The 24,821-nt window shown below is 36.2% G+C and overlaps 3 protein-coding genes across 4 annotated transcripts; 1 reads left to right on the forward strand and 2 right to left on the reverse strand.

The window, feature by feature from the left end:
- Positions 1-1,170: 1,170 nt before the first annotated feature.
- LOC121807648 (protein SHORT ROOT IN SALT MEDIUM 1-like) lies at positions 1,171-12,740 on the forward strand. Its single transcript, XM_042207925.1, has 21 exons — positions 1,171-1,407; positions 1,500-1,673; positions 2,953-3,225; positions 3,389-3,489; positions 3,770-4,474; positions 4,569-4,614; positions 5,185-5,277; positions 5,342-5,397; positions 5,545-5,662; positions 6,625-6,836; positions 6,911-6,974; positions 8,829-9,002; positions 9,684-9,714; positions 9,840-10,921; positions 11,023-11,097; positions 11,273-11,347; positions 11,448-11,771; positions 11,941-12,138; positions 12,218-12,259; positions 12,350-12,412; positions 12,495-12,740. Exons 1-21 carry the CDS (start codon positions 1,330-1,332, stop codon positions 12,582-12,584), a joined length of 4,074 nt encoding a protein of 1,357 aa, XP_042063859.1. The 5' UTR covers positions 1,171-1,329; the 3' UTR covers positions 12,585-12,740.
- A 585-nt stretch (positions 12,741-13,325) lies between these two features.
- Positions 13,326-18,265, reverse strand: LOC121806897 (plant UBX domain-containing protein 7-like). Of its 2 annotated transcripts, none has more exons than XM_042207069.1 (9): positions 18,101-18,265; positions 16,858-17,072; positions 16,290-16,485; positions 16,025-16,102; positions 15,876-15,944; positions 15,203-15,346; positions 15,000-15,111; positions 14,284-14,546; positions 13,326-13,779 (listed from the first exon to the last, which is right to left on the reverse strand). In XM_042207069.1, exons 1-9 carry the CDS (start codon positions 18,200-18,202, stop codon positions 13,615-13,617), a joined length of 1,344 nt encoding a protein of 447 aa, XP_042063003.1. In that variant the 5' UTR covers positions 18,203-18,265; the 3' UTR covers positions 13,326-13,614. The 2 variants fall into 2 exon arrangements, with proteins under 2 accessions (XP_042063003.1, XP_042063002.1); XM_042207068.1 differs by having other exon boundaries at positions 16,290-16,488.
- A 782-nt stretch (positions 18,266-19,047) lies between these two features.
- On the reverse strand, positions 19,048-22,265 carry LOC121806604 (alpha-galactosidase 1-like). The gene is made up of 13 exons (XM_042206716.1): positions 22,106-22,265; positions 21,966-22,024; positions 21,827-21,883; positions 21,702-21,736; positions 21,138-21,241; positions 20,985-21,060; positions 20,764-20,822; positions 20,455-20,669; positions 20,292-20,374; positions 20,107-20,197; positions 19,634-19,683; positions 19,410-19,550; positions 19,048-19,261 (listed from the first exon to the last, which is right to left on the reverse strand). The coding sequence occupies exons 1-13, from the start codon at positions 22,246-22,248 to the stop codon at positions 19,169-19,171; spliced, it is 1,206 nt and encodes a 401-aa protein (XP_042062650.1). The 5' UTR covers positions 22,249-22,265; the 3' UTR covers positions 19,048-19,168.
- Positions 22,266-24,821: the final 2,556 nt, after the last annotated feature.

Here is a 24,821-nt window from a genome sequence, read left to right on the forward strand (position 1 = left end):
ATGTATTAGTTTTAAATGAAATGTGAGTATAGTGAGTTAATAGAATGTGGAACCCTATTACTATTTATGATAAAAGTGAACCAGAACTCCTATTCGCGGACAGGGTAAATTGGAAAAACGAGACTCCTATTCGCAGACGGAGGGAGTAATATATTCTAACAACCACGTGTTGTTTGATTGGTCGTAACCGCCATCCTCTCGATTGCCGAAGCTATATCAAGTTTATTGTGTCCAATGGATTTGAGGCGCTTCTACGCACAACTATGACGTCAGCGTACTTATGTGAACAAAACACTTTGGGTGTATATTGGTTTGCAGCAAGACTACAAAAGTTTTTTTTTTCTCGACTGATGTTTAAATTTATTTTTCGTTGTTATTTTAAGTTCTAGTGTTCGTCTTTTGATTCACATTTCCTCATGGTTTCACAATGCTTTCTAGTAGATAATTCTTTATTTAGAGATATAATAGTAAGCACTTCATTTGTAATCTCATTGATTATTGCTGCTGGTACAAGGTGATGTTAGAGAATATGGTCGATGATCAAATGCCGATCGAGACAAGCTAATTGAACAAACAATCCACGATGCATCCATGCATGCAACTCTCAAGAACATCTTGCAACAACTCGTTATCTTTATTGTCAACCGCACTATTAAAAAGTCTCTAACCACTCGATGTTTTGCGACTAGTCAGACGCGGTAGACATATGCTCATCAGTAGTCATGCAATGGAGTCTTGCCACTAATGGACCTTCCAAGTTTCGCAACACTGCCTCTACTTTAGTGCATCATCTTGCTTATGTCGCGTCCTGATATTGTGTCTCTCTTATCTACGCTATCGTCACATATTTTACCATATAACTGTTGCAACCTCTATCATAGTTGTACTCACCACTCGTATCCTGTTCATTGTTTTCCGACCCGACAACATGTGCCTAAAAGGAACCAGTCATAAAACATTAACGTTTAATAACAACATTAACTTATGTATATAAATAAAAGTTAGAATCTAGGCCAAAAACAAGTCGAAGAAGAGAGATTTTAACAAAGGTAAAATTCACCCCAAAAAATGTGTATACAATAATATACATACGCCGGGCCGGGTCGGTTCGGTTTGATCCGTGCAGATGGTATATATACATACATACAAAATGCAGCTGCTTACAAAACACTAGGGCTTCTGTCAGTTTACTCATTCTTCACCCATTTCCTTTTTAGCTCAGGCCACTCCTCCGTCGTCGGCCGCCGCTGGCTTACGATTAGCCGATTTTATTATAATTTCAAGCAATACCGATAATCGCTTGAAATATTTTTCCCCTTAACGATTGCCATGTATTCCTCTCGAGGGAACAATCCCTACGGTCAACAGCAACCCTATTCATCGCAATCTTCCTATGGCGCTCAGAACGTAGGCATCTGCCTTAATTAATTAGGTCACAGCAATTGTAGGGCATAATTCACCCCTAATTTATCGTGTTTCCGTGTTCTTTTTTTTTCCAGCTGGGTGCTTCGGCGATTCTAGGAGGGCGTCCACAGGAATCGGAATTTGGCGGGCTTAGGGCTCATGGTCATGTGCACGGGCATTCGTCGGCTGCCGCGGCCGCTGCAGGGTCGCCGCAGCAGCAGCATTATGGTGGGCAGTACAATTCAGTGTATGGTTCTGCGGCGCAACAGGTTTGTTTATCTTGAAATTTCAATTTATACGTGCGTCGTAACTGTTGTGATGTGAATCGGTTGAAATGAGGTTTAACTTATCTGAAAATATATTATGGGGTAATGTCACTTGGTAGAAGGAAATGACACGCATATAAGGCTTCACACAACAATCAATTGAGGCAACATGCATAGATAATGATGATCGCAGCATTCTTCTTCCACTAGGGTATAGGTAATATATTCAGATAAGGTAATTCTGGAAGGATCATCACAATTTTTTTGTGAAAAAAAGTCCCAGATGCTCACTTATTCACTAACAAGAATCCAAGATAAGCTTTCTCTAAGTTAATAAATTCGATAGTCCTCTTATTTGTGTTAGATACATCCTTAAATGAGATTCTAAATCAGTTTACCCTGCAAGCTAGAAATTTCATGGCTAGCGTTATACGTGATATGCCTTCTTCCTAGTTATGTACCAAGTTGGTGGGAATTGAATTTTGGATGAGCTGTGGAGTCACTAAGTATGAAGTGGTGGTGGTAAGATCTGAATCATGAGTCTTCTATGATTAGAGTGCAATGGCTTTACTCCTTGGTAGCAACAGTATAAGACACGAATGAAAAAGTAAAGGAAGAAAAAATAAGGTATTGATTTGTTCTTTGGTAGTTGATAGTACTTGATAGTATAAGAAAAAGTTTTGGACCAAAGGTACAGGAGCCTGGCATATTCATCTTTCTTAATATTTCTATGACTGCCTATGCATGGTTCCTATTAGTTGTAGGTTTGGCTGGAGCGTAAAATGGCATGTGTTGGTTTTGTTTGGTTCCCAGAAATACTCAAGCCTTAAATAGATCATCACAGACAATCCCACAACACCTTAAATCATTGTAGGCGATTTGGTTTGAAAAGGGGCAACTTCACCAGACTTCATGACTTTGTTCTCTTTTTAATTTTATTTGTATCTAAATTGAACTGGTACAACCATGTTACCAACGGCAGTTGAAAATTTATTAAGGGTATCCTGCATGGGGAAATTTAGACTGAAAATCATGAAATTCATATTCCATCAAATTCCTGATTCAAAATACAGCCCTCAAACATTTACATTTTTTATACAGTTTCTTATGTGTTGCCACTTTTCTATCTATTCTCGAAATCTTTTGTATAGATATTGTCTTTCTTAGGTCAAGAGACGTTCACTAATTAATTTATCCTTTTTTCAATAAATTCACACTTTAAAGAGCTACAAATTCTAAGTCTGTTAGGCGCTATTTGATATTTGGCTGTACCCCTTTTCAGATTTCTCCAAAGGGCAAAGGATCTGTTAGCACTACATTAGAAAGCCGAGGTACTTATGGGTCTTCCATTCCAGACTCGCCTAAATTTGGCACTGCTTATGTCCCGTCGTCAAGCCGTGGCTATGGTCAGAAAGTTGATCAGTTCCTATCTGAATATCCATCAATTGAAAGGCGCCCGTATGCTGAACGGCATAGTGCATATCTGGGGACAGATTTGCCTAGTGAAACCCTCAGTAGATATGTCGATCCTGTTTCTTTTGGAAATGAACATCAGGTATAGAGTCGTGCAATGTGCTTAATTTTTTTGCATGTTTTCTTACTAAAGGAATTTATGCTTTTTGGCCATACATACTCGTCTCTTTCCCAAATCAAATCTATATCATTTTTCTGTTTGCACAGATATAGAGACTTTTTTGAATCATTTAATGTTTTCTCAGTCTAAGATGTACGATCATGTGGAACAAGCAACAATGCTTAGGCAAGAACAGTTGCTAAAGGCTCGTGGACTACAATCTGCTTCTGTTGAAGGAGGACCTAGGTATGTTGAACTTAGTAGCAATTTTTTCACTTATTGCAGTCATATTAGTTTCAGTAGCCAATAGCCAAAAACATTGCTGTTACTATTCTGCATATTTCAATTTGTACATGTCATGATCACACTATTAGAAACTGAAATTAACCTTGTATGGTACTCTTCCGGTTATGGATATGATTTGAGAAAATCATTCACATAGTAGACTTGCACGCAACATTCTGTGAGCTGTTTCAATAAGTGGTATCATATCTAGTAGACTGAGTGGAGATCAAATTTCTGCCAGACAAGCGGATTATCTTGCAGCAAGGGCCTCTGTTCGTCATCCTGGCCAAGATCCCATTTCCTATATTGGGAGGATTGACCCTGATTTACGTGATCTTGCGATGGTGAACCCGTATGGTGGACAACAGACTGCTTCAATCTTGGGTGCAGCTCCTCGTGGAATTGCAGATGATCTCATCTATGGCCAAAGCTCTTCAAATCCTGGCTATGGTGTAAGCTTGCCTCCCGGCAGGGACTATGGAGCTGGAAAGGGACTTCATCGCTCACCACTTGAATCAGATTATCCCAGTGGTACATTGGGACGCGCAGCTCACCACAGACTTGATGATCGAAATGATGAAAGGGGCACATATGGTCGAGAGCTGGAAATAAGGGAGGACAGGGATTTTATGCGTGAGCGAGAAAAGGATAGAGAACGAGAGAAGGAACGACTACGAGAACGTGAACGTGAAAGAGAACGTGACAGGGAACGTGATAGAGAGCGTATGAGGGAGCGCGACAGAGAACGTGAAAGGGAGCGCGAAAGAGAACGTGAAAGAGAAAGGGAGCGGAGGGACAAGGAGAAAGACCGGCCACACAAACGTGGACTTGAATTGAGGCGCGAACCTACTCCCCCTAGGGTCTCCAGGGACCGTCGTGGTCCTTCTCTTACAAAGGATGCCAGATCTCAGCGGCGGGAATCCCCACGTCGTGAAGTGCTGAATAGGTCAATCCTGTTAATTGCATCATATAACCATTCTATTGTTTAGCAACTTGTCTGTCTTGCAGCCCTCCTAACTTGGTATTTTATAATGCTGAAGGCTTCATTCTCCTGTTAAAGAAAAGAGGAGAGAATATTCGTGCAAGGTAAAGCAATACAACAGCCTAAAGAACCTTACTTGTTAATTCTACTTCAAGGACCTCAGCACATGGGATATGATTGGCATCTCCTAGTAGATTGTTGTCTGGTTGCTGGTTCTTGGAACTTTGCTCGAAGATCCACGCGGCTTTGATTGCCTACTCTGATGCATTTTCCCTAGTTTATTCCTCAAACTATAGATATTCTCGATACCTTTCTTCACTATTCTTTTTCTGTAGCTAACTCAGTCTTCAACATCCTGTTTTCACTTAGGTGGTTTGACCTTCTGGTATCTTTTCTCATAATTTTTGACTTCCTTAGCCATTGGTCAAATTACAGGCCTTCAATCTTGAGACATTATCTAGACTTCCTGTAAATCATGTATGCATGTGTTTTTTTAACAAAACTGCTTTCATTGTTGCTGGCCACTGCAGCTATCACATTATGAAAGGTTGTCTGCATCTATCCTGTTAAGATATATATGGTGGGATTATTTGTCATTTTATATAAATTGAAAAGAGGCTCATGTATTAGAAATTTGGAAAAAGGTTCCTCGGTGTGTAACTTGCTTTTTGCAGGTTTTTTCATTTAGCTTTGTTGAACCTGAGAGAGATTATCTATCATTGGACAAACGATACCCACGACTATATATATCTCCAGAATGCTCCAAGGTACTTCTAATTTTCACCCGGATTATTTTTTCCAATTTAAATTTGACTGATTGTCTGGTTTTAGGTACTTGTTCATTGGCCTAAGCAAAATCTGCAGCTCCCATTTTCAACTCCTGTGAGGTAAATCCCTTTCCAACATCTTCCTATTGAGTTTTGACCCTAAGGCATTTGGATTTTCCTTCTTACATGATGTTGTGATTGAAGCATTATTTGTACTGTTAATTAACTTAACATGAAGATAAACATCTGGCATGCCCAATATCACAGCTTTGAGCACGACTTTGTTGAAGATGAGAGTCCTGTTGAGAAGAGAGAACTACTTTCCCCACCACTGATTTCTGACATGGCTAAGGAAGGAGGCCAAACTACTACCTGGAATGCCAAGGTTGGCTTTTATGTTGTTTATTAAATTCACTGCAATGTTTGACAATCAATGATAGTTTCTTTGAGTGAGAATTGATCACGAACTGCGACTATATTTTTAGCACAATTAGTTCCTCAGTCCAGATTTTTATGTGCGTGGGTTGTCTATTACATTGATGAATCTGCTTGTTTGTTACTCCCTCCGTCCCCAAAAAACAGTCCCCTTTTGCCATTTTTGTCCGTCCACCAAAATTAGTTCACTTCTATTCTTAGAAACCTTTGACCAAACATTACATTATTAATAATGTGGGTCCCGCTGGCCACTAACACTACTCTCTCTCTCTCTCTCTCTCTCTCTCTCTCTCCCTCTCCCCCCTCACTTTACCAATTTCACATTAATATTTGTGATGTCCCCAAAGTCTATATATTTAGAGGAGGGAGGGAGTACTTTGGAAAAAATACTCTCTATCTACATTTAATTTTAATCTAGGTCCGATCTTGATTGCATTGGGCAAAGAAATGGGTTTCCTTGGCTTCTCACCGTATTCAGTTTGTCCATAATAAAACTCTAGATCCCTTTCATGGTGGAACTGAGTTACTGAAGGAGTATGGTGTTGGATTTTACTGGTGCTGTCAGCCAGTTTTGAATACCTTAGTACCCCTGAATTGTGTGTGAAGTCATTTATATATGCAGTTATGCTCACCTTCAACATCTATAGTTAAGTTGGAAGTCTTTTGGTAAAGTTGCCCTTTCTGGTTGCAAACTATAAAATGCACAAACATATAACAAGTAACAACTGTAACCTTAATATATTCCAGAAAGGTTACCAACATTCAACTGACCATTTTATGTCTAACAATTTATTACATATTGGTTTACTTAGTACAATTTATGAAGTTGTCATGGTTGGTGGAAACGTGGTGCATATTGCATGGGTGAAAGCTTCATTTATATCCTTTTCTCAATCTTATCTGTGCTGCCAGATTCTCTTGATGAGTGGTCTTAGCCAAAATGCTCAGGCAGATCTGTCATCTGAAAAGACCCAAGGCGACCGCATCCCCCATTTATGCAATATTCTTAGATTTGCTGTTCTAAAAAAGAATAGTTCTTTGATGGCCATTGGTGGGGCATGGGATACCTCTGATGGAGGGGATCCTTCAGTTGATGACACCTCTTTAATACGAACAGCACAGAGGTTTGTTCATCAAGTAAAATCTTTGAAATTGGTGTTGTGTTTCTTGGCCACTGCTGAAATATATCCCTTTCTAGGTATGCAAAGGATGTGGCAAATCTTGATTTGAGCAACTGTCAGCGCTGGAACCGTTTCCTGGAGGTCAATAACTATTCATGTTCTTCTTTCTCAGTTACTGAGTGTTATTTAAGTAAATTTCTCTCTCTAGAAGTTTTAGTTCTTAGTGTGAATACATTAGGACATATGCTACTCTGTTAACATAATGCAAGGATTAATTATATTTTGTGCAATGTTATGGATGGCGTATGGCGGCTTACGGCGGTGAGCCCAAAAACCGCCACAGGGATATGGCGTATCAGTGTGGCGGGATATGGCGGTCGATAAATAAATTAATAAAATATTAGTAATATATGTATATATAAATTCAAAAAATTAGAAAATAATAAAAAATAATAAAAAATTGTAATATATCAAGTTATCAACTATTAAAACAATAAATAAAGCATAAAGTCATAAGCAATTATATAATATGCCTACCATAATAAGTCTTAGTTCAACAATCAAAATATAAAGTCATCATCACAAATTCATAATACATATCAAATCTAAATTAAAACCATCCTCAATCATCACCATCCCCAACATAGTCATCCTCCACAAGATAGTTATCCTCATCCTCATCGATATCATCATCCTCCAACGAAGTAGATCCTTCTTCTTCATCCCCAACTTCTTCATCTTCCAATTAAAAGGGCATGCAAATTAGAAAATCTGGTACAATTTCGGTTACCTTCAAAATCTGGGCAGTGGGCTGCTCTAGACGGACCGGCGGCGACGTGACTAGGGCAGTGGGACTGGGGGCGCAGCAGGTTGGGATTGTTTGAGAGGGAAAGAGATACTATGAAAAAAACCCTAGATTTTGACTTAATTGGCATTTTATTTCATTATTTGGGCCGGGTTAGGGCCGGGTTAAGGGTTAAAAATCATTTGGGCCGGTGTTATTTGGTAATTGGGCTGAGGTTTGGGGCAGCCCAACCAAAAGTGACGCCATAACTGCCATGGCACCGCCATGGCGCCTCACTCATGGCGGCAAATGGCGGTCGCCATAAAAAAGTTTTGTGGCAGCTCGTGGCGATGGCGTTTTTTCCGAAACCCGCCACGCAATGGCGCCACGGCGGCGCCATGGCCGCTTTTTAATAACATTGATTTTGTGTTGTTATGTGGTATGCAGTTGAGAGGTGGAGTACCTATTAAAGTTCGATTGTGCTCCCACCTAATGAGATAGTTGAAAAAATAATCATAAATACTTATACCATAAACTATTGTCTTAAAGTTGAAAATTAGTTGCAATGATATTTTCTTGATCAAACATAACGGTGTTATTAAAAAAATTGGTATATATAGATATGATTGACATGAATATATCACTGTTATTTGTTACTGTATTATGATATGTATGTTTTTTTATAATTTTATTAGAAGTAATGGTGACAATTTTTTTATGTGATATACTCACAGGTAATTGTGAATGATCCCTCACATCCTTGTGAGATATTAACATACATATCTGTAGTGTTTTACGTTATTGCATGTTACAGACAATATACATTTCTATTTTCTGATTATGAAACCAAGCTTCTTCATTCACTGAAACATGAACAATCCTGGATTTTATAAACTTGTAACTACTTCTCCCTGCATTGTTGAAGAACTTGAGCAGTATGAGACAACCAGGAACCATTGGGCAATAATGACTCCTAAATATGTCCAAAAGCTTAAGTTGGTGTCGTACATATTTTGAGAGAAAAAGTGTAGCACTTCAAGAAGAAAATTTTAGATGTGCAGAATGTCTGGTATTTCAGTTGTGTTTCAATAGCGAAATGTTGTTTCTTTTCAATGAAGTTATTATGGTGTCATAACTAAATTGCAACAATTGCTTGTCTTGTCACCTTCCATGATGATGAGTTGATGACATTAGGTGCTCATTTTATGCAGATTCATTATGACAGAATTGGAAAGGATGGACTCTTCAGCCACAGAGAAGTGACTGTGTTGTATGTTCCAGATATTTCTGATTGTCTTCCTTCCCTAGAGTCGTGGCGTGATCAGTGGATTAGCCACAAAAAAACTGTTGCTGAAAGAGACCGACAGCTAAATTTGAAGAAAGAGGTCAGAGTTTTTTCTTTGGGTGACATATATTTGTGATGATTAGATTATTGGTAGTATTTTGGTCCTAGCTAATTTGTATAGTGAATGCACTTAGAATACATTGCTGTATAATGCTGCGGAACTTTGTATAGCTTACTCCGCAATACTTATATGCCCTCGAATCATGATCTTGTTCCTAAGATCCTGTAGTGTTTACTCTATTGATAACGAGTCTATTTAAATTGCGCAAATTGTTAAATTTTTTATGTATCCTGTTTTTGCATGTTAAATATGTTGTGCTTAAATATCTAACCATAGGTCTCGCTGCCATAAGTTAGTGGTTTTTATACTCCCTCCGTCCCTTATAAGTAGAGAATTTGGAAACAGCATGGGTTATGATGCGGAATTGGTAAAGTAGGAGAGAGATAGAAAGAAAAAGTGATTGGAATATTCTCAATGGAGAATGGGCCCGATCACATTAGAAAGAAAAAGTTACCAAAAATGGAAGCTGACTAATTTTATGGGACTGACCAAAATGACAAAAGTCGACTATTTTTTAGGGGACCTAGGGATTATTTGTCAACTCAGTGGTGATGTTGTTATGTGTTCACTTTAGATCTATGTTTGTGTTCTCAATTTCCGACTGTTCCATTTTCAATATCTTGGATAATTACTGATTTATCTTTGTTTATTTGATGTTAGAAATCTGCACAAAAAGATGATGTAGCAAAAGGTAATCCATCTTTTATCTTTGGGTCACATAAATTCACACTTGCACTTACATTGGGTTATTCAAAATAAAATTGTATTATGCATCCTATTCAAAAGAACTGATCCTATGTAACTGTTTTCTTGAAGATAAAAAGAAAGCTGTGCTTGTTAAAACTGGGACGACAAAAGTTGGACATGCTGGAGCTGATAGCTCAAAGGTTAAAGATACTCAAAAATCAAAAGCTGAAGAAAAGTTGGTTTCCCAAGAGGGGAAGGAGAAAGAGAAACAAGTTGAAAATACGGATGCGGTTGGAAGCACTGAGGACGTGAAAGATTTAAAGACTGATACAGTGGCAGGTACAAGTGAGCAGAAGGCAGTGGGTGCTAAGACTGGAAAAAAGAAAATTATAAAAAGGATTGTCAAGAAAAAAGTTGCTGCCAAAAAAGAAATCACAGAAGATCCAACTAAGAAGAATGATGTACCAGACAAAAAGGATGTAGGTGCTACTAGCATTATATCAGATGTTGATGGGCAAAAGGATGGCTTATCATCCGATCCTCCTATCAAAACATTTATAAGGAAAAGAATTGTAAAAAAGGCAACAGGCACTGCCCCGGAAAAGGATGAATGTACAACTCCTGAGGTGAAGACTGTCGGTGAATCTGAGGGAGCTGAGGACAATGCAAAGGTTAAATTAAAAGCAGGAACTAGTAAAGTGGTTGAAGAGAGTGGCAAGAAGAAAATTGTAAAGAGAAAAGTAATAAAAAGGGTTCCTAAGAAAAAAGCTGTCGCATCTGATGCTGAAAATAAGGTGGCCGAGGATGATGCTAAAAAGATTATTCAGACTGAACAGGTTAAGGAGGAAGAGGATGGACAGGCGGACGAAAACCAAAAGAATGAGGTCGTAACCAAAGAAAATAACAGTCCCAGTGTAAAACCAACTGCTTCTCCTGAGAAGCAACAGCAGCAGGTAGAGGAGAAAGGAGACAGTAAAGACTTACCTGGTTCTACAATGGAGGCCACTAGCGTCCATCAGAAAGTGTCTCAGAGTGACGATGCTACAAAATCGAATGGTAAGCAAGAGCAGAAGGATATCAAAGAGAGAATGGATGATCCCGAGAAAAAGGAATCTAAAGCTAATAAAGTGGTAAAAGAGAAAAGGAAGACTGATGAACTACCCCGGTACCCAGGGGTGATTCTTCAGACAAAGGGGAACAAAGATTCAAAAGTAAGTTTACATTTTGACTTATATTACTTTTGGTTTTGGAATAGTTTCACCTGATCTTCCATGTTGCTAGAAGAACTTATCAAATATCTTTTGTCTCACAGCTCCGGTCGGTGTCACTTTCTCTTGATTCACTCCTCGATTACAGTAATAAGGAGCTTGAAGAATCAAATTTTGAGGTCTGATCTATTAACACTTCCTGTTTTTCCTGTCTTCTAATTAGCACTCATGGATCTGTTTGCAGCTGTTTGTCTGTGTGATATATGTTCACTTTCTTCTTACCTACTAGTTCAAAGTGTCCTCTTGAAATCTTAGTATATACATAACCAATGCTTTTGAACTTAATGGTTGCAGCTATCACTTTTTGCTGAGTCCTTTAATGAGATGCTTCAATATGAAATGGGCTGCCGTCTTTGGACTTTCCTTCAGGTTAGTTAGCTCCCTAGCAACCATGTCAGTTCTGGATTGACCTAGTTTTGTATTTCTCCTATTCTGCTTACAAAATGCACTCTTTTATTCTCTATTTCAGAAGTTGCGGGCTAAATTTGTGATGAAGAGAAAACAAGGCAAGAGAGAGAGACAAGAAGCTTCTAAGAAGGAAAATGAGGAGGGCTCAGCAGTTAAGCGTGCTAAGACAGTTAAGGATGTTGAAGACATCAAACCAACCAAAATTGAGAGTAAAGATGATGCTTGCCAAGAAGACAGCAATGTTGTTAAGGAAGAGGCGACTGCTACCCAAATGGTTGTTGATCCGAAGATTGAAGCTGAAAGTGATGAGGAAGATCCCGAAGAAGAACCTGAGGAGGATGTAGAAATGCAGGATACAACCCATAATCAAGTTCCTCCCGAGGAGGCAAGACCATTACTTGTTATCCTATTGGCTGTCTACTAGTTTTAAAACATGCAGGGACATCGGACATTGACCTCCTCTCTTATGTTTGGCCATTAAATATCTTAAGATACTAATGAGTTTCTTCAGATGTCCATTATGTGGTAGTTCTAACCTGTTTCTGTCCTTGCAGAAAGAACCCAAAGCAGAAAAGATAGACAGTGAAGCTGTAGGCGATACTGCTGGGAATGAACAGAATAAAACGCAAGAAACTGCAGGTCAAACTCCAGAGACACCTATCAATCATGATATAAACGATAAAAACAAGGCCACAAAGGTGGAATCAGAGGCAAAAGTACCCAAGAGTGCTATTGACAAAGAACTGCTACAGGCAAGTTATTGTTGCTTAACAAATCTTTTAACTTTCTCGTGTGGTGTTCTCAATTTTTCTCTCTTTTTTCTTGGAGCAGGCTTTCAGGTTTTTTGACCGGAATCGCGTTGGACACATTAGGGTAAAAAACTGACTTGGGTTTTTAACCTTACGCTGATAATATTTGTTAGAGCAATACTAATCTGGCTCACTCGATTGGTTCTCTTTTCAGGTCGAAGATCTGAGGGTCATAATCCACAACTTAGGGAAGTTCCTCTCGAACCGGGACGTCAAGGTTTGTTTTCTTATGGATATTGTCTTTGCATTAGAACTGTAATACAGGAAGGCATTGTCTGACAAACATCTTGCACGAATAGGAGCTGGTGCAAAGTGCGCTATTGGAGAGCAATACAGGCCGGGACGACCGGATTCTGTACGAGAAGTTGGTGAAGATATCTGGTCTTTGAATTGTTTTTATATATTGGGCTGATTGTTAGATTCTATTAGTTTCAAATTTCTTTTGAGATTAGAAACGTTTCTAGTTCTGTATGAATTTTTTTTTTGCATCTTCCCGTATTACTTTTCAAGGTAAAATAACCTTACAAATATAATTCTTGTTATTATTGTTGGAGTTTATGATATTCAAATTATGGTTAAAGCAAACCATAAAGTGACCACCATCTTTTCCTAATCATGAATATAGGTTGGTTCTTTTGTGCTATTAATTTGCCTATATTTTTGTATTTGAATGAAATTATGTTTACAATCAAGTTAGTACATTCCTTGATGAATAGTTTGTCTTTTTGTTAATATGTGTAGTATTTGATAGTTTATACCCCTCCTTGTGTCATTCAAAGCTAAACATTCCTTTTTTACCAAAGATATTATACAATGTTGTTTAGTACGATAAGTTGGAGAGATGATAAAATAGAGAATAATGTTTTTATTTTTAGACTAGGAGATTCCAAAAAAAATTATATACTCACTTTGAGTGAGACTTAAAAGAGTAAATATTGTTTTAATATTTTTTATTTGGCCATTGTCAGAACTCAGTATATTGGAAAAGAGGCGTGGGACCAACTGCCATACAAATTTATGCAAGAATACTCCATAGGTGTTAAAGGCATGCCCTTGATCACATTTGGTTAAATTATACTTCTGCCATTACTGCATATTGTCTCACTGATTTAACGAATTGGTACACAACATTTGATTAAAATAAAAGTGATGCATAAGAGTATCTTTTTAAATAACAAATTTACAGATTCATAATGAGCTCCTTCTCCAAACTTAATAAATGAAGCAAAAGTATAGAACTAAAAGTCTAAAACTGTAGTTTGCTTCATGCAATATATACAAGAGATGCATCACAGTAGCTTTGACTGATTTCATTCTACCCATCTCCCCTTCTTACAAAAACAACAGAATGAAAGGGACATAAATATCCGAGCTTCCGAAGTAAAAACTCTTCAACGCAGTATCTCATCTGCCCGGTCTTCATTCCCAAGTTACCGAAATCATAGAGTTGGCAAGCCCCGATTCCTCAAATGTTGAAATGACATTGAAATCCAATGTTTTTGATGCACCGGGAATAGCTTGGCTCAGGCGAAATGGCCGGTTACTGTCTTCCTTCAGCTCCAAGGAGCAGAATGACCATAGCAGCTGTACCAAATGAACATAATTACAAGGGATAACTTGCAAGCAAAAACAGTATTAGCACTGCATAGCTAAATCCCAGCAAGGCGAATAGACTCGAGAGTTGGTGAACCAACAACTTTTCTACCATGTGACATGTGTAACATCATCGATTATTATGTGATAAATGATCAACCAGAAATGCTACATTATTATGTTCACATGCACGATTTCAGATACAATCCAGAAGAACTGAAACCAGAAATATCAAGAGCATGGAGTTGGCGATTGTATAGCGAGGGTAGGAAATTGGGTAATAGGGTGACGGGTGTGTTGCAGAAGGAAAGAGCACAATTTCAATAAATTAATAATTTCCTTATGGTTCTCATAAATTCGAGTCATTCGCTGACAAGAGTCTTAGTTGGATGACTACCATATTTGATACAGTAAACATAACACTACACTAAGTGCACGGCAAAAATTAGTTGGGGAGTGACAAAGATTCTAAAATAGAAATAGTTAAGCATGTACCTGAACTGGATCAGTGCGAAGGAAGTTCCTCCGGATTCTGCGCCCATCAGGGAGACGTACTCCAACCATACAAAGCAGATTCCTGTCACCTTTGGGCTCTTCAGGCAAAGGTAAATAAGTTGGCCTCTTAACTTGCGGTTCAGCAGTGGCATCATCCACTTTGTTGGGGTGATCTGATTTTGTATCAATCTCCTTCTGATCATCCATAGACATAGCCAGCGCTCTCTGCAGGTCTTCGTCATTCTCATTATTGTTATCTGCAGCTGTCGAAACATTTATAGCAACCGTCAGAAACTACACAAGTACAATATAGCCAGATGGATACAATCTGTATTCTACAGTCAAGTGGGGGTAATGAGGTATGCCAAGAGTTTTTCAAGTGATTTTTATATAAATAACTGTTCAATTACAACTAGCCACATGTTAGCTACCAATGTTGCCAATTTAGTTCATCCCACTGTTCATACTTGTATCTTTGATTCAATTATACTTTGTAGAAAGATAACTTCACTCATTATAAAATTGCATACAGAAAAACATGAATTGCACAAATGCACCAAAATTGATCAATCAGATGAAAAATAAACATAAAGAGTGAAATCTAGATGTTATCCAACCTATATTGAGTCATTGATGTATACATATACACATTTCCTTTGAACAATAATTAGTGATTTGCAAGGGTCAAGCAGAGATTTGTAGCAGAACTGGAAAACCTGTAGTTGGTTGAGGACGTGGAATAGGAGACTTTGAGCTTTCTCTGGATCGTTTATGAGAGTGACTGACATGAAGATCTGAGGGGCTGCCATCCATAAATTGTAACAGATCCTAGAACATGAATAGAAAAGGCTCAGATTACATTATAGTATTAGTTTGAGTCATTAAAAAATAGTTAAAAATACATAGAAAACTCTAATACCTCCAGCATGTTTTGTGGTTGAATCATTCCACGCCAAGAACGCATTTTTTGACCTGTTATGGGATCGATCACCATAATGACCGGAATAGAGTCTAATTTGTAGTAAGTACAAACTTTGCTCCCCTCTTCAGTATCGTCATATACCTAAAGCGTATTAAATAACAGGAACTTAAAAAATTTAACTAAATGAATCATCTAGTAGAATAACTTTTGGTATGCAGTTAGCTCATAGAAATTAAGGAATACAGCGCTAAAAACACTCCCAGTGCTCAGGAGCATGTATATGCATTAAATCTGAGAAACCACTAGCCAAAATTCCAAATGTCATAAAATATAAAAACCACCATACATCAGTTCTGCATTGTTTATGCAGTGTGCAACAGAAATACATTTAAACTGAACTTAAAAAAAAATTCCTCCCTCTCATATTCCAACACTCGGAATATGACTGCATCTTTACCTGCTAATGATTTATGAAAAGCAAACATACCGTATGTAAAATAGAATATTAAAGAAACATGATTGGAAGTTGGAACTATCAAAACATAAATATAAGAACCTCTTGATACAGAAAAAAAGAACAAAAGGCTTCACATGGTCTCTTATCAAGTACTATTAAAACAAATGTAAGGCCCAGTAATACCAATTGACAGTTTATACATGACATACAAACCTGCCAGAAAATGAAGTTTGTCTTGATAGTCTGAGCAACAGCTTCATTTGCCCAAGTGTCACGGTTAAGCTGCAAAGCATGAAAAATTTAATGTTTTAGAGCCATTCGTTCTGAGAGAGAGGGGCAGAGGGGAATTGTAAAGCAAGTACCATATGGGAGCTAAATTCCTTAGTGGACTGCATGTTGACAAGGAGCCATTTGTTCTGAACTCTTGCATGATCTTTAGCCTGAAACAAACGGATTAACAATACATCAAATAAAACATATGTCATGTTAATGTCTCCTACTCTGCTTTGAATCACTCACGATCAATTCGGCACTTTCCATCCAGGTTTGATATTAATAACCAGAGAGGTACCACCACAAAAGCAAATAAAAACCCAATATTTTTATATATATTAGAGAGCATTTTACCTTTTCAAAGGGGCCATGGTACATTATAGCAAATGGAGGACGATATAAGGAGGCAAGATTATCCTGAATTTTATCTGGAACAGAAGACGAAGAACCTTGTTCTGCTTCCCAGACTCCAGGTCGCTTCATCTCCTCCTGAAAATTGCGGAATGGAACTACAGAAGGAGTTCCTTGTGATGAATCACCCGTTCGTGTTCTGCTGGAATAAGCAAAACGTTATTTAAAAAAATACTCCACTAAACTACAGAAGTTTTAGATAACTTTTCTAAGACATTAATTTTAGCCAGTACTTAAAAAACACCAAAAAAAACCAGTAGTTAAAACTTAAAAGTAGATGTCTAAACTACAAATCCCTTTCTAAAGAACATCACCAGATGCATGTATATCAAAATTACCGAAAGGTACCAAACTAACACCCTGACCATGAATGATGCTAAATGACCACTTGACAAATGGCAAGGAAAATCAAATTCAGAGAAGCAGAAAAAGGAAAGCTCTAAGAATAAATGAATCATAAAAAAGTGAAAATCACAATTTATCAAGTGAGCAATGAGAAAGGTTGGGATACCCATAAAGCATCGGACTGTCATAAAGAACATCTCTTTTCACAGGTAAAGGTGCCCGCACACCATCTTTGTCATCTGAACGACCCAACTCATTCTCCGAATCATGCGGAGGAAAATCATTTCCCATTGGTGGAAAAGATGCAGGAGGTTGACCTGCCCTGCCTTCATTGCCAATGAAATAGAGTTGAATAGCTTCCTCAAAATTCCAGCTTGTAGCCTGGATCATGACATCATTTGAACTTTTGCATTAAATTCTGAGAAAACTATCAATCTCTGATATGTTAGCAACAAGACAATCAGTGTGTTCCAAAACACCCAACTAAATAATATAGAGAATCAAAAATCCAGACAATACATTGCAGTTTTAAAATACTAAAACCATATGCAATGTCTTCACTTACAACACAAAAGGTCCTTAGAATAACCATAAAGGCGCATTCCTCAGCTCTGGCTAAATCTTGACAACAAATAGGCCTGAAACTCATTATGATTTTGACACCCACCAAGCAATTCTAAACGTAGACATATATAACACCTCTTCAAAATAATCCTTAACAAATCCTTCATTTAACCATTGATACTTACTTGCAGTTTGTGAGATTGGTTTCTATCAAGGAAAACGCCTAAACTATTACTTTACCTCAGTTCCTCAATCCCACAGATTAGACAGAAAATTTAGCTTCTTTTATGCCTAAAATTACTACTAGTACCCAAAAAAACCAAGAAAAGCAAACATCTTGGGACTTTAATAACAATAAAGGCCTATTCGTCAGCTCTAGCCAAATCTTGACAAAGATACTTTACCTCAATTCCTGAATTCCGCATATTAGACAGAAAATTCAGCTTCTTTATGCCTAAAATTACTACTAGTACCCAAAAACCAAGAAAAGCAAACATCTTGAGACTTTAATAATAGTAAAGGCACATTCCTCAGCTCTAGCCAAATATTGACAAAGAAACGCCTAAACTATTACTTTACCTCTATTCCTCAATTCCGCATATTAGACAGAAAATTCAGCTGCTTTACGCCTAAAACAATTACTAGTACCCAAAAAATACGAAGAAAAGCAAACATCTTGAATAACCATAAAGGCAGGCACATTCCTCTGGATTAGCAAACACAACTTTAGCTGGAAATAGGGAACAAGTTTAAGGAGATAACATCGGCAATGCAGGTTAGAGAAATCAGCAGATCGAGTAAGGCGGTGATAAATCGGAATCATCAAAAGCAGAAATCAGAAGCACCTGAAGGAACTGGCGAGCAGTGTCGGCTGTTTGGCCGATTGCGATCTCCAAAAAGGAGGAAACCAATCTCTGCTGATCCACAGCAGATAACACGCTCTCCATTGAAGTTTCTACTGATTTCTGAAAATTAGGTTTTTGGAGAGAGATTTGGGAGAGATAAAATGAATTTACTTTTGTTCATATATATATAGTAGATTTCTAGAGTATTTTTTTCGGGTTAGATTTTATTATTTCATTATTTATCAACGTTGAAATCGTAATGCTAATTCATTTATTTTGGGGCTTTTGTGGATTTATGGAAAATACAGGTTATTATATTATCTTTAATTTGTGCTAAATTTTTTTGTTTTTTTTTCTCATAATGTTATATTTTGAGAGAAAGCATGTAAGTTCTGATTTCGAATTCTTGGCTTGTTGGATGTAAGTTGATGGATGAAATTTTATTAAATTATGAAGTACTTATATTTTTAATGTTAACCTTTTACAATTTTAGCGAGTGAATTTATCATTCCGTAAATTTTGAGTTAAATTGACGTTTAAAGTTAGAGGTGTCAAGCTGAACAAATAGTAAGTATGCTTCATATTTGAAGGATTTAATAGTTGAAAATTAGAGTAATTATATATCAATTCATGTCTTTAACACCACTTTTAAATTTAGTTAAAATGTGGAGTATATCAACACAATGAAACTATGTCATTTTGATGATTAATTAGGTAGATTTTGTATTATATTACAATTTTAATATTGTGTGTACTTTCTTGATGAAAAGATAGTATGAAAATTTTGAGGGAAAAATGCTAAAATGCATGCTTTTAATTATTGGTTTTTAGGCAATTTGCCATTTTTAAACGGTGACTTTAGTGTTTATCTAAAAACTAGTAGTACTTGTAAAGTATAACATAAATAAATAAATAACTCAGCCAGCTAGCTAATTACCAATGCAATATAATTCCAAAAAGGAATCAACATTATATTGATAAATCAACCATTTCTCACCACAAGAACACTATTTTATAATGCATTAAATTTCCCCTCCATAAGAAATAATACTACAATTAAATGAAAGCTCAATAAATAGGCTTCAATACAAACAACTTGCAAGCATGAGAATCTATAGTTGCTGTCAAATTTCCTGTAAATGTTGAAGTCAGAGTCTTGTGCTGCAAAAACAAAAATGCACATGTCGGATGATTCATTCGTAAACGAATTTATCGAAACTCACCCGGAACGTTTTAAGGGCGACCCGGGTGAAGCCGTGGATAACAATAAGAACATATATGAATGGTGTTGGAGTGTAGAGATATATACCTCCCAAAGGTCTCTGGCTTTGACATAAGTAGCCGGGGAGATGCCTATGTCGTCCCAATGGGCTGTGATCGTAGTAGCCACGGAGCCTCGGTTAAGCAGCAACACGGCTATTCTGTAGTGCGAAAGCGGCCCGGACCACACCTGCTCGTAACACCAAATAATCGAATTATCTCTACTCAAATCTATATTTTATTTGTATTTGTATTTGTATTTGTATATATTACCTCCCAATCACCTTCCATCCTAACCTTCTTGGCCTGAACACCTAGCCTGTCTGTCCATAATTACATCACAAAATGTCACAACAAGAATATAAAAAGGACGAATGGTCGCTAATAATACCAACTTTGACCGAATTCTGATTTTCTCACGAACTTTAAACTTAGGCATAAAAATCATGAATTGGTGTAGTTTGGGAATTCCTACAATAGACGAGACCAACAAAATGTGATGGCCTATCAGATAATCTAGGTGGCCCAACGGCGTCGTTTTTCCTTTTCTTTTTTTCCTTTTCCTTTTCCTTTTATTTTTTTTATTATTTATATCCATGTGGTGTCACTAAAAACTACAATAAAATTCATGATTTTCACAATCAAAATTTAAGTTCGTGGGAAAATTCGAAATTCAGCCAAAATTCGCAATATTAACAACTAAGTTTGCCCAAAAGAAAAAGAAGAGAGATGGAAGAATTTGTAACCTTGATTGAGTGCAATGACCTCCTTATTGGCTATAATCTCCATGGTATCTTTGCTTATATTTCTCACATCACAACCTATAAGCAATGGTGCCTAGAACCAATACAAACATACCAACAATAATTACATATACAACAACACAAGTCTCAAATCTCAATCCAACTTAGATTTATAAGATGTTTTGTACCTTAGAAATAGCCCAAATACTAAAATGAACAATGTACTCATTCTTGGTCATTCCTCCATTCCCAACCTCAAGCATGTCCGGATCTGTTCAAACTCAAACTCAAACTCGAACATTTGTGCGAAAAAAAACAAGTGGGAAAAAACATAAGTTGTTAGTAACTAACCATTCCATCCACCAGGCCTAGCATACTCTGCATAAACCTCATTCTGATCAGCCCTTGACACCATGCTGTCCCAATTATCCGAAATGTCGTTAGTCGTTCGCCAGCTGTTCCCCACGGTGTAGCCCCACAGCGCCGGGTGCATATCCCCCCACTCGCATAGCGACAAGAAGATGGGCCTCCCCGTATTCATCAGAGCCCGGGTCATCACTGGATACCTGCACAACACAACACAATTAATCCATAATGTTTAGTGTTACATTATACATATATACATTCTTTCTTTTATTTCATTTTCTTTTCTTTTGTCACCTCAGAGTTGGTTTAATGCCACCATTGTTGCAGTTGTCATACTTGAGATAATCAATTCCCTGCGAACAAGAAAAATTAGAAACAATATAACGCAGTGTTTTTCAACTCCAATTAGTATGAAACTTTTTTTAACGTGACCCAAAAACAAATCCGTGAAGACTTGATCCAAGACAGACAATGCCATACTAACCAAAAAAACAGCCATAGCTAGAAAAATATACCCATGAGGCAAAGGTTTTAGCGTCGATCTCCTCGTGCCCGAGCGAACCGGGCATTTTCTTGCTGCAAGTCAAGTATCTGCAAACCAAGAAAAGGATGTATAAGCCTTGTGTTTTGATTCATTTGAAAGAAATTGTTGTTGTTGTTGTTGTTACCCTGCATCTGAGTAGATTCCTAGCTTAAGACCTTTGCTATGGACATAATCAGATAAGGCCTTAATTCCAGAAGGAAATGTTGAATTTTTAGGCACCATGCTTCCCTGAAATTCAGAAGAAGCTTCAAGGGTTGTTCAAAATATTTAAAAATCGAATATCCAACCACAATCAAATTGAAATTTAGTTCGAATTTATTGATATAGCTTCCGTTCAGTTTTAATCTTTAACTAAAATTAAGTTTTTCAGTTCGATTCGATTAAAAAAAAGGAATAAAAAAAGGCATTTGGTATATATATTTATATAAAAAACAAAGCCTAGTAAAAATAGATCTAGATAAATTTTAATTTTGAATAGTATATTAACTTTATGCTTGAAAATAGTCATGATACAATATTAATTAATATTGGATAATTCTTCTAGTATATTTTGGATTTTGATTTATTTTGGTTTTTGGTTTAAATGGGTTTTCATAGCTCAAAAAATTGTCTTTCTGTCTAGTTTGATTAACCGAAAACTAAATGCTCACTCCTAACAATTTCTCCAATGAACATAAAAAGAAAATACCTTGCTGTCACGTTCGAGTTCAGCCCAGCAATCATCTGTGAGTGACATAATCTTGCATTGTCACAAAAATGACTAGAAAAAATGGGGAAATAAATAATAGCATTATTATTATTATTATTATTTACCTATGTTGACATAATTGTATCCCAATTTAGCAAGGCCAGTTGAGACAAGGGCATCAGCTGACACACAAAAAACCATAGATTTTTCTTAGTCATCAAGAAAGAAGATAAAATGAATGAGAGTGACAAAAACCATTATTACCAGTTTCTTTGATGATCTTCTCATCAATCATACAGTTAAAATGATTCCAACTATTCCATCTAAAATGAACAAAAAAATAGATGTTTTTACATGTAAGAAAATGGATGGCATAATTAGTAGATTGAAGGTGAGTTTTTTACCCCATTGGAGGGGTGGAACCAATGCCATTTCCAAGAAGATTCCGGCGGCTTAAGGCGCCGGAATCTGATGAAGAAGATGCTGTTATTACAGCACACATGATTAGGAAGGAGCAAGTCCTAACAACAAGTGATGAAGAGCCCATTGTTGATGTTTGATAATGGAAGCATGAGAAGTGAGACAATTTATAGAGTGGAAGGTGCTGTTTGGGATGAGAGAGAAATTCAAAGTATATACTATATATAGTTATGATTTTGGATAACTTTGTTTCTCACTTTTTTTTCAAATTTGAGGGCATTCTCTTCTCTAGTACTAGTATTTCTCTTGCAAGAAAATTTAGAATCAAAAATTGAGATGAGGTTCCAAAAAAAATTTACTCCCTCTGTCCGGTAACATGTGTCTCATTTTTTTATTGCATTCCATCTATTATTATATGTTCCATTTTACTTTTTATTATATCTAATGAGTGAACTTTATATTCTACTAACTTATTTGATTAATATTTTATTATAGAATTAATGTAGAAGTGTGACTCATATTCTATTAATTTTGAGTTTAAAATTTTTATAACAAATTTTTTTTATATAATTTGTTAGAGTAAGTGTTTTTGCAAGCAATTTGCACAAAATACCAATAGTTTGATATGTTATATTATATATATATACGTGGAGATGATCAAAATAAAAATGCATTTAAATCCAGAAATACAGCCCAAATCTTGGCCTAGGATTAGATCATCTAATGGTCAATAATTAACCAAAAACACGGAAGGTCATAATTAAGCAATTTTAGGTCATATTATAATATTTGGGTTTAATGTCATGCTAAGATCATTTTAGGTCATGTTTTGTTAACATGACCTAAAAATTAACTAACTATGACATAAAAGTGTCCTACGTATGATATTGTTCTGCGTTTCTGTATTTAAATATAGTTTTGCATAGATCAAAACCCTATATATATATATATATATATATATATATATAGGGATGTATTCATTTCCCCTATATATATACATATATATAGGGATGTATTCATTTCCTTTTTGCATATTTTCTCTTTTTTCCTTCTTGATCTCAGCCCCACGATTTTGTCATCCGACGGTTAGATTAGTGCCACGTGTCATTTAATAATGCAGATTTTCCGTTGAATAATGCACACCGACTAATAATGCACTATTATAGTGTAATAATGCAGATTTTCAGTTGAATAATGCACACCGACTAATAATGCACCATTATAGTGTAATAATGCAGATCATTTGGACCGTTGATGAATGAGATCTAACGGCTCATATTAAGAAGAATAAATGATCTAAGGGATGAATAGGAGAATAACGCTATATAAGGTTCAAATTAAAAATTGTGAGCAAGCATGTCAAGCGTAAAAAAAGGATATAGATAAAAAAAAAAAGGAAATTTCAATTTTGGAGGGGTTAAGCTCCTTGTTAACATCATGTGGGTTCGCCTATACCTTCATTCTTTCACATCTATTAAAAATTGAGCCGAGTTAAATTGAGACACGTATTGATGGGGATATATTTTATTCGTTTGAATGTATTTATTGTTTCTGTTTGGTATTTCTTGTAAAAGTGGTTAGAGTTGTCTCCACTCTTCACATGAATTTTACTTGAGGAATTCTGGTAAAGATATTTTGCACAAAACCTGCAATATTAATAGACACCTTGCTTGCAAATTGCAATAAGTCATTACACCCTATCTATTTTTTCCATAAATAAAATTTACATATTAGAAAGTGCATAATTCCCTTATTTAATCATTTGCCTATATTGAATGAGACGTCTCACCCGTTTGAGCTTGTGACATTACCAATTAATGGTATTTGTTATAGATTTAAACATATTGAATAATAATTTTGTCAGATCATATCTTCGTATTCATGAAATTAATGATTTTTTTTTAAGTTTTCGTCTGTAAAAGACCTATCCTCTATACATCGAGTTTTCTTAATATTACTTGAATTGTTTTATTGTCCACACAAATTAATTCAACCACTTATTAGTTATTACCTCCCAAAAGATAAATAAATTCAACCATTGTAGATTAATAGAAGGAATAAGAAACACCAACTAAGGGATATCCCATCAAAAAAATGTATACTACAATTTTATTTTTATTATTGTTTTTATAAACTTTTATCATAACCAACAATATTAAGATATTTCCTAAGTACATGTTTTGGAGTATATTAGTAATGATTGGATTGTGCCATTTATCAGAGATATTATTATAAAGGTTAAGGATAATAATATTAAACGCCTCTTATCCAACTTGTCAATATATTTCCACAAAATACCCGATTTGGAAACAAATATCATGCACATGATACAACAGATAAAATATTGCTAATCACTCTTATCTGTATTTAATTTCCTAAATCTTATCATATCGAATGAAATCCTACATTCGATTCACCTACATATGTATATCTAACATAATTTTGTTATATATCAAAACACATTAAATTAAAATTAAAGAAAATAAATAAAAAAACTTGTTAGCAATCTTGTTGTCAGATCTTATTCATGTACAGTAATTACTTAAATAAATAGTTTTATATTAGTACTCCTATTTGTTATTGCTCTATGATTTCCAAGCTGTCTAATTAATGTCACACACACTTTGAACTATTTACATCGAATTTTCTTAATGTTAAGAGAAAATGTGTGAGAAGGAAAGTACTGATTTGGCTAGTTAT

This window comes from Salvia splendens, chromosome 6 (assembly GCF_004379255.2).
Source record: "Salvia splendens isolate huo1 chromosome 6, SspV2, whole genome shotgun sequence".
NCBI lineage: Eukaryota > Viridiplantae > Streptophyta > Magnoliopsida > Lamiales > Lamiaceae > Salvia > Salvia splendens.

Excerpts from the sequence above, each read along its gene's own strand:
- LOC121807648 (XM_042207925.1), top strand. The coding sequence starts at position 1,330 with ATGTATTCCTCTCGAGGGAACAATCCCTACGGTCAACAGCAACCCTAT. Across the intron at positions 6,975-8,828 it reads GCTGGAACCGTTTCCTGGAG|ATTCATTATGACAGAATTGG; the intron begins GTCAATAACTAT and ends CATTTTATGCAG. Across the intron at positions 12,139-12,217 it reads TTGACAAAGAACTGCTACAG|GCTTTCAGGTTTTTTGACCG; the intron begins GCAAGTTATTGT and ends TTCTTGGAGCAG.
- LOC121806897 (XM_042207068.1), bottom strand. The coding sequence starts at position 18,202 with ATGGAGAGCGTGTTATCTGCTGTGGATCAGCAGAGATTGGTTTCCTCC. Across the intron at positions 16,489-16,857 it reads GACAGTCCGATGCTTTATGG|CAGAACACGAACGGGTGATT; the intron begins GTATCCCAACCT and ends TGCTTATTCCAG. Across the intron at positions 15,945-16,024 it reads AGGAATTTAGCTCCCATATG|CTTAACCGTGACACTTGGGC; the intron begins GTACTTGCTTTA and ends CATGCTTTGCAG.
- LOC121806604 (XM_042206716.1), bottom strand. The coding sequence starts at position 22,248 with ATGGGCTCTTCATCACTTGTTGTTAGGACTTGCTCCTTCCTAATCATG. Across the intron at positions 21,737-21,826 it reads ATACAATTATGTCAACATAG|ATGATTGCTGGGCTGAACTC; the intron begins GTAAATAATAAT and ends TGTCACTCACAG. Across the intron at positions 20,198-20,291 it reads GTATTTGGGCTATTTCTAAG|GCACCATTGCTTATAGGTTG; the intron begins GTACAAAACATC and ends TATTGGTTCTAG.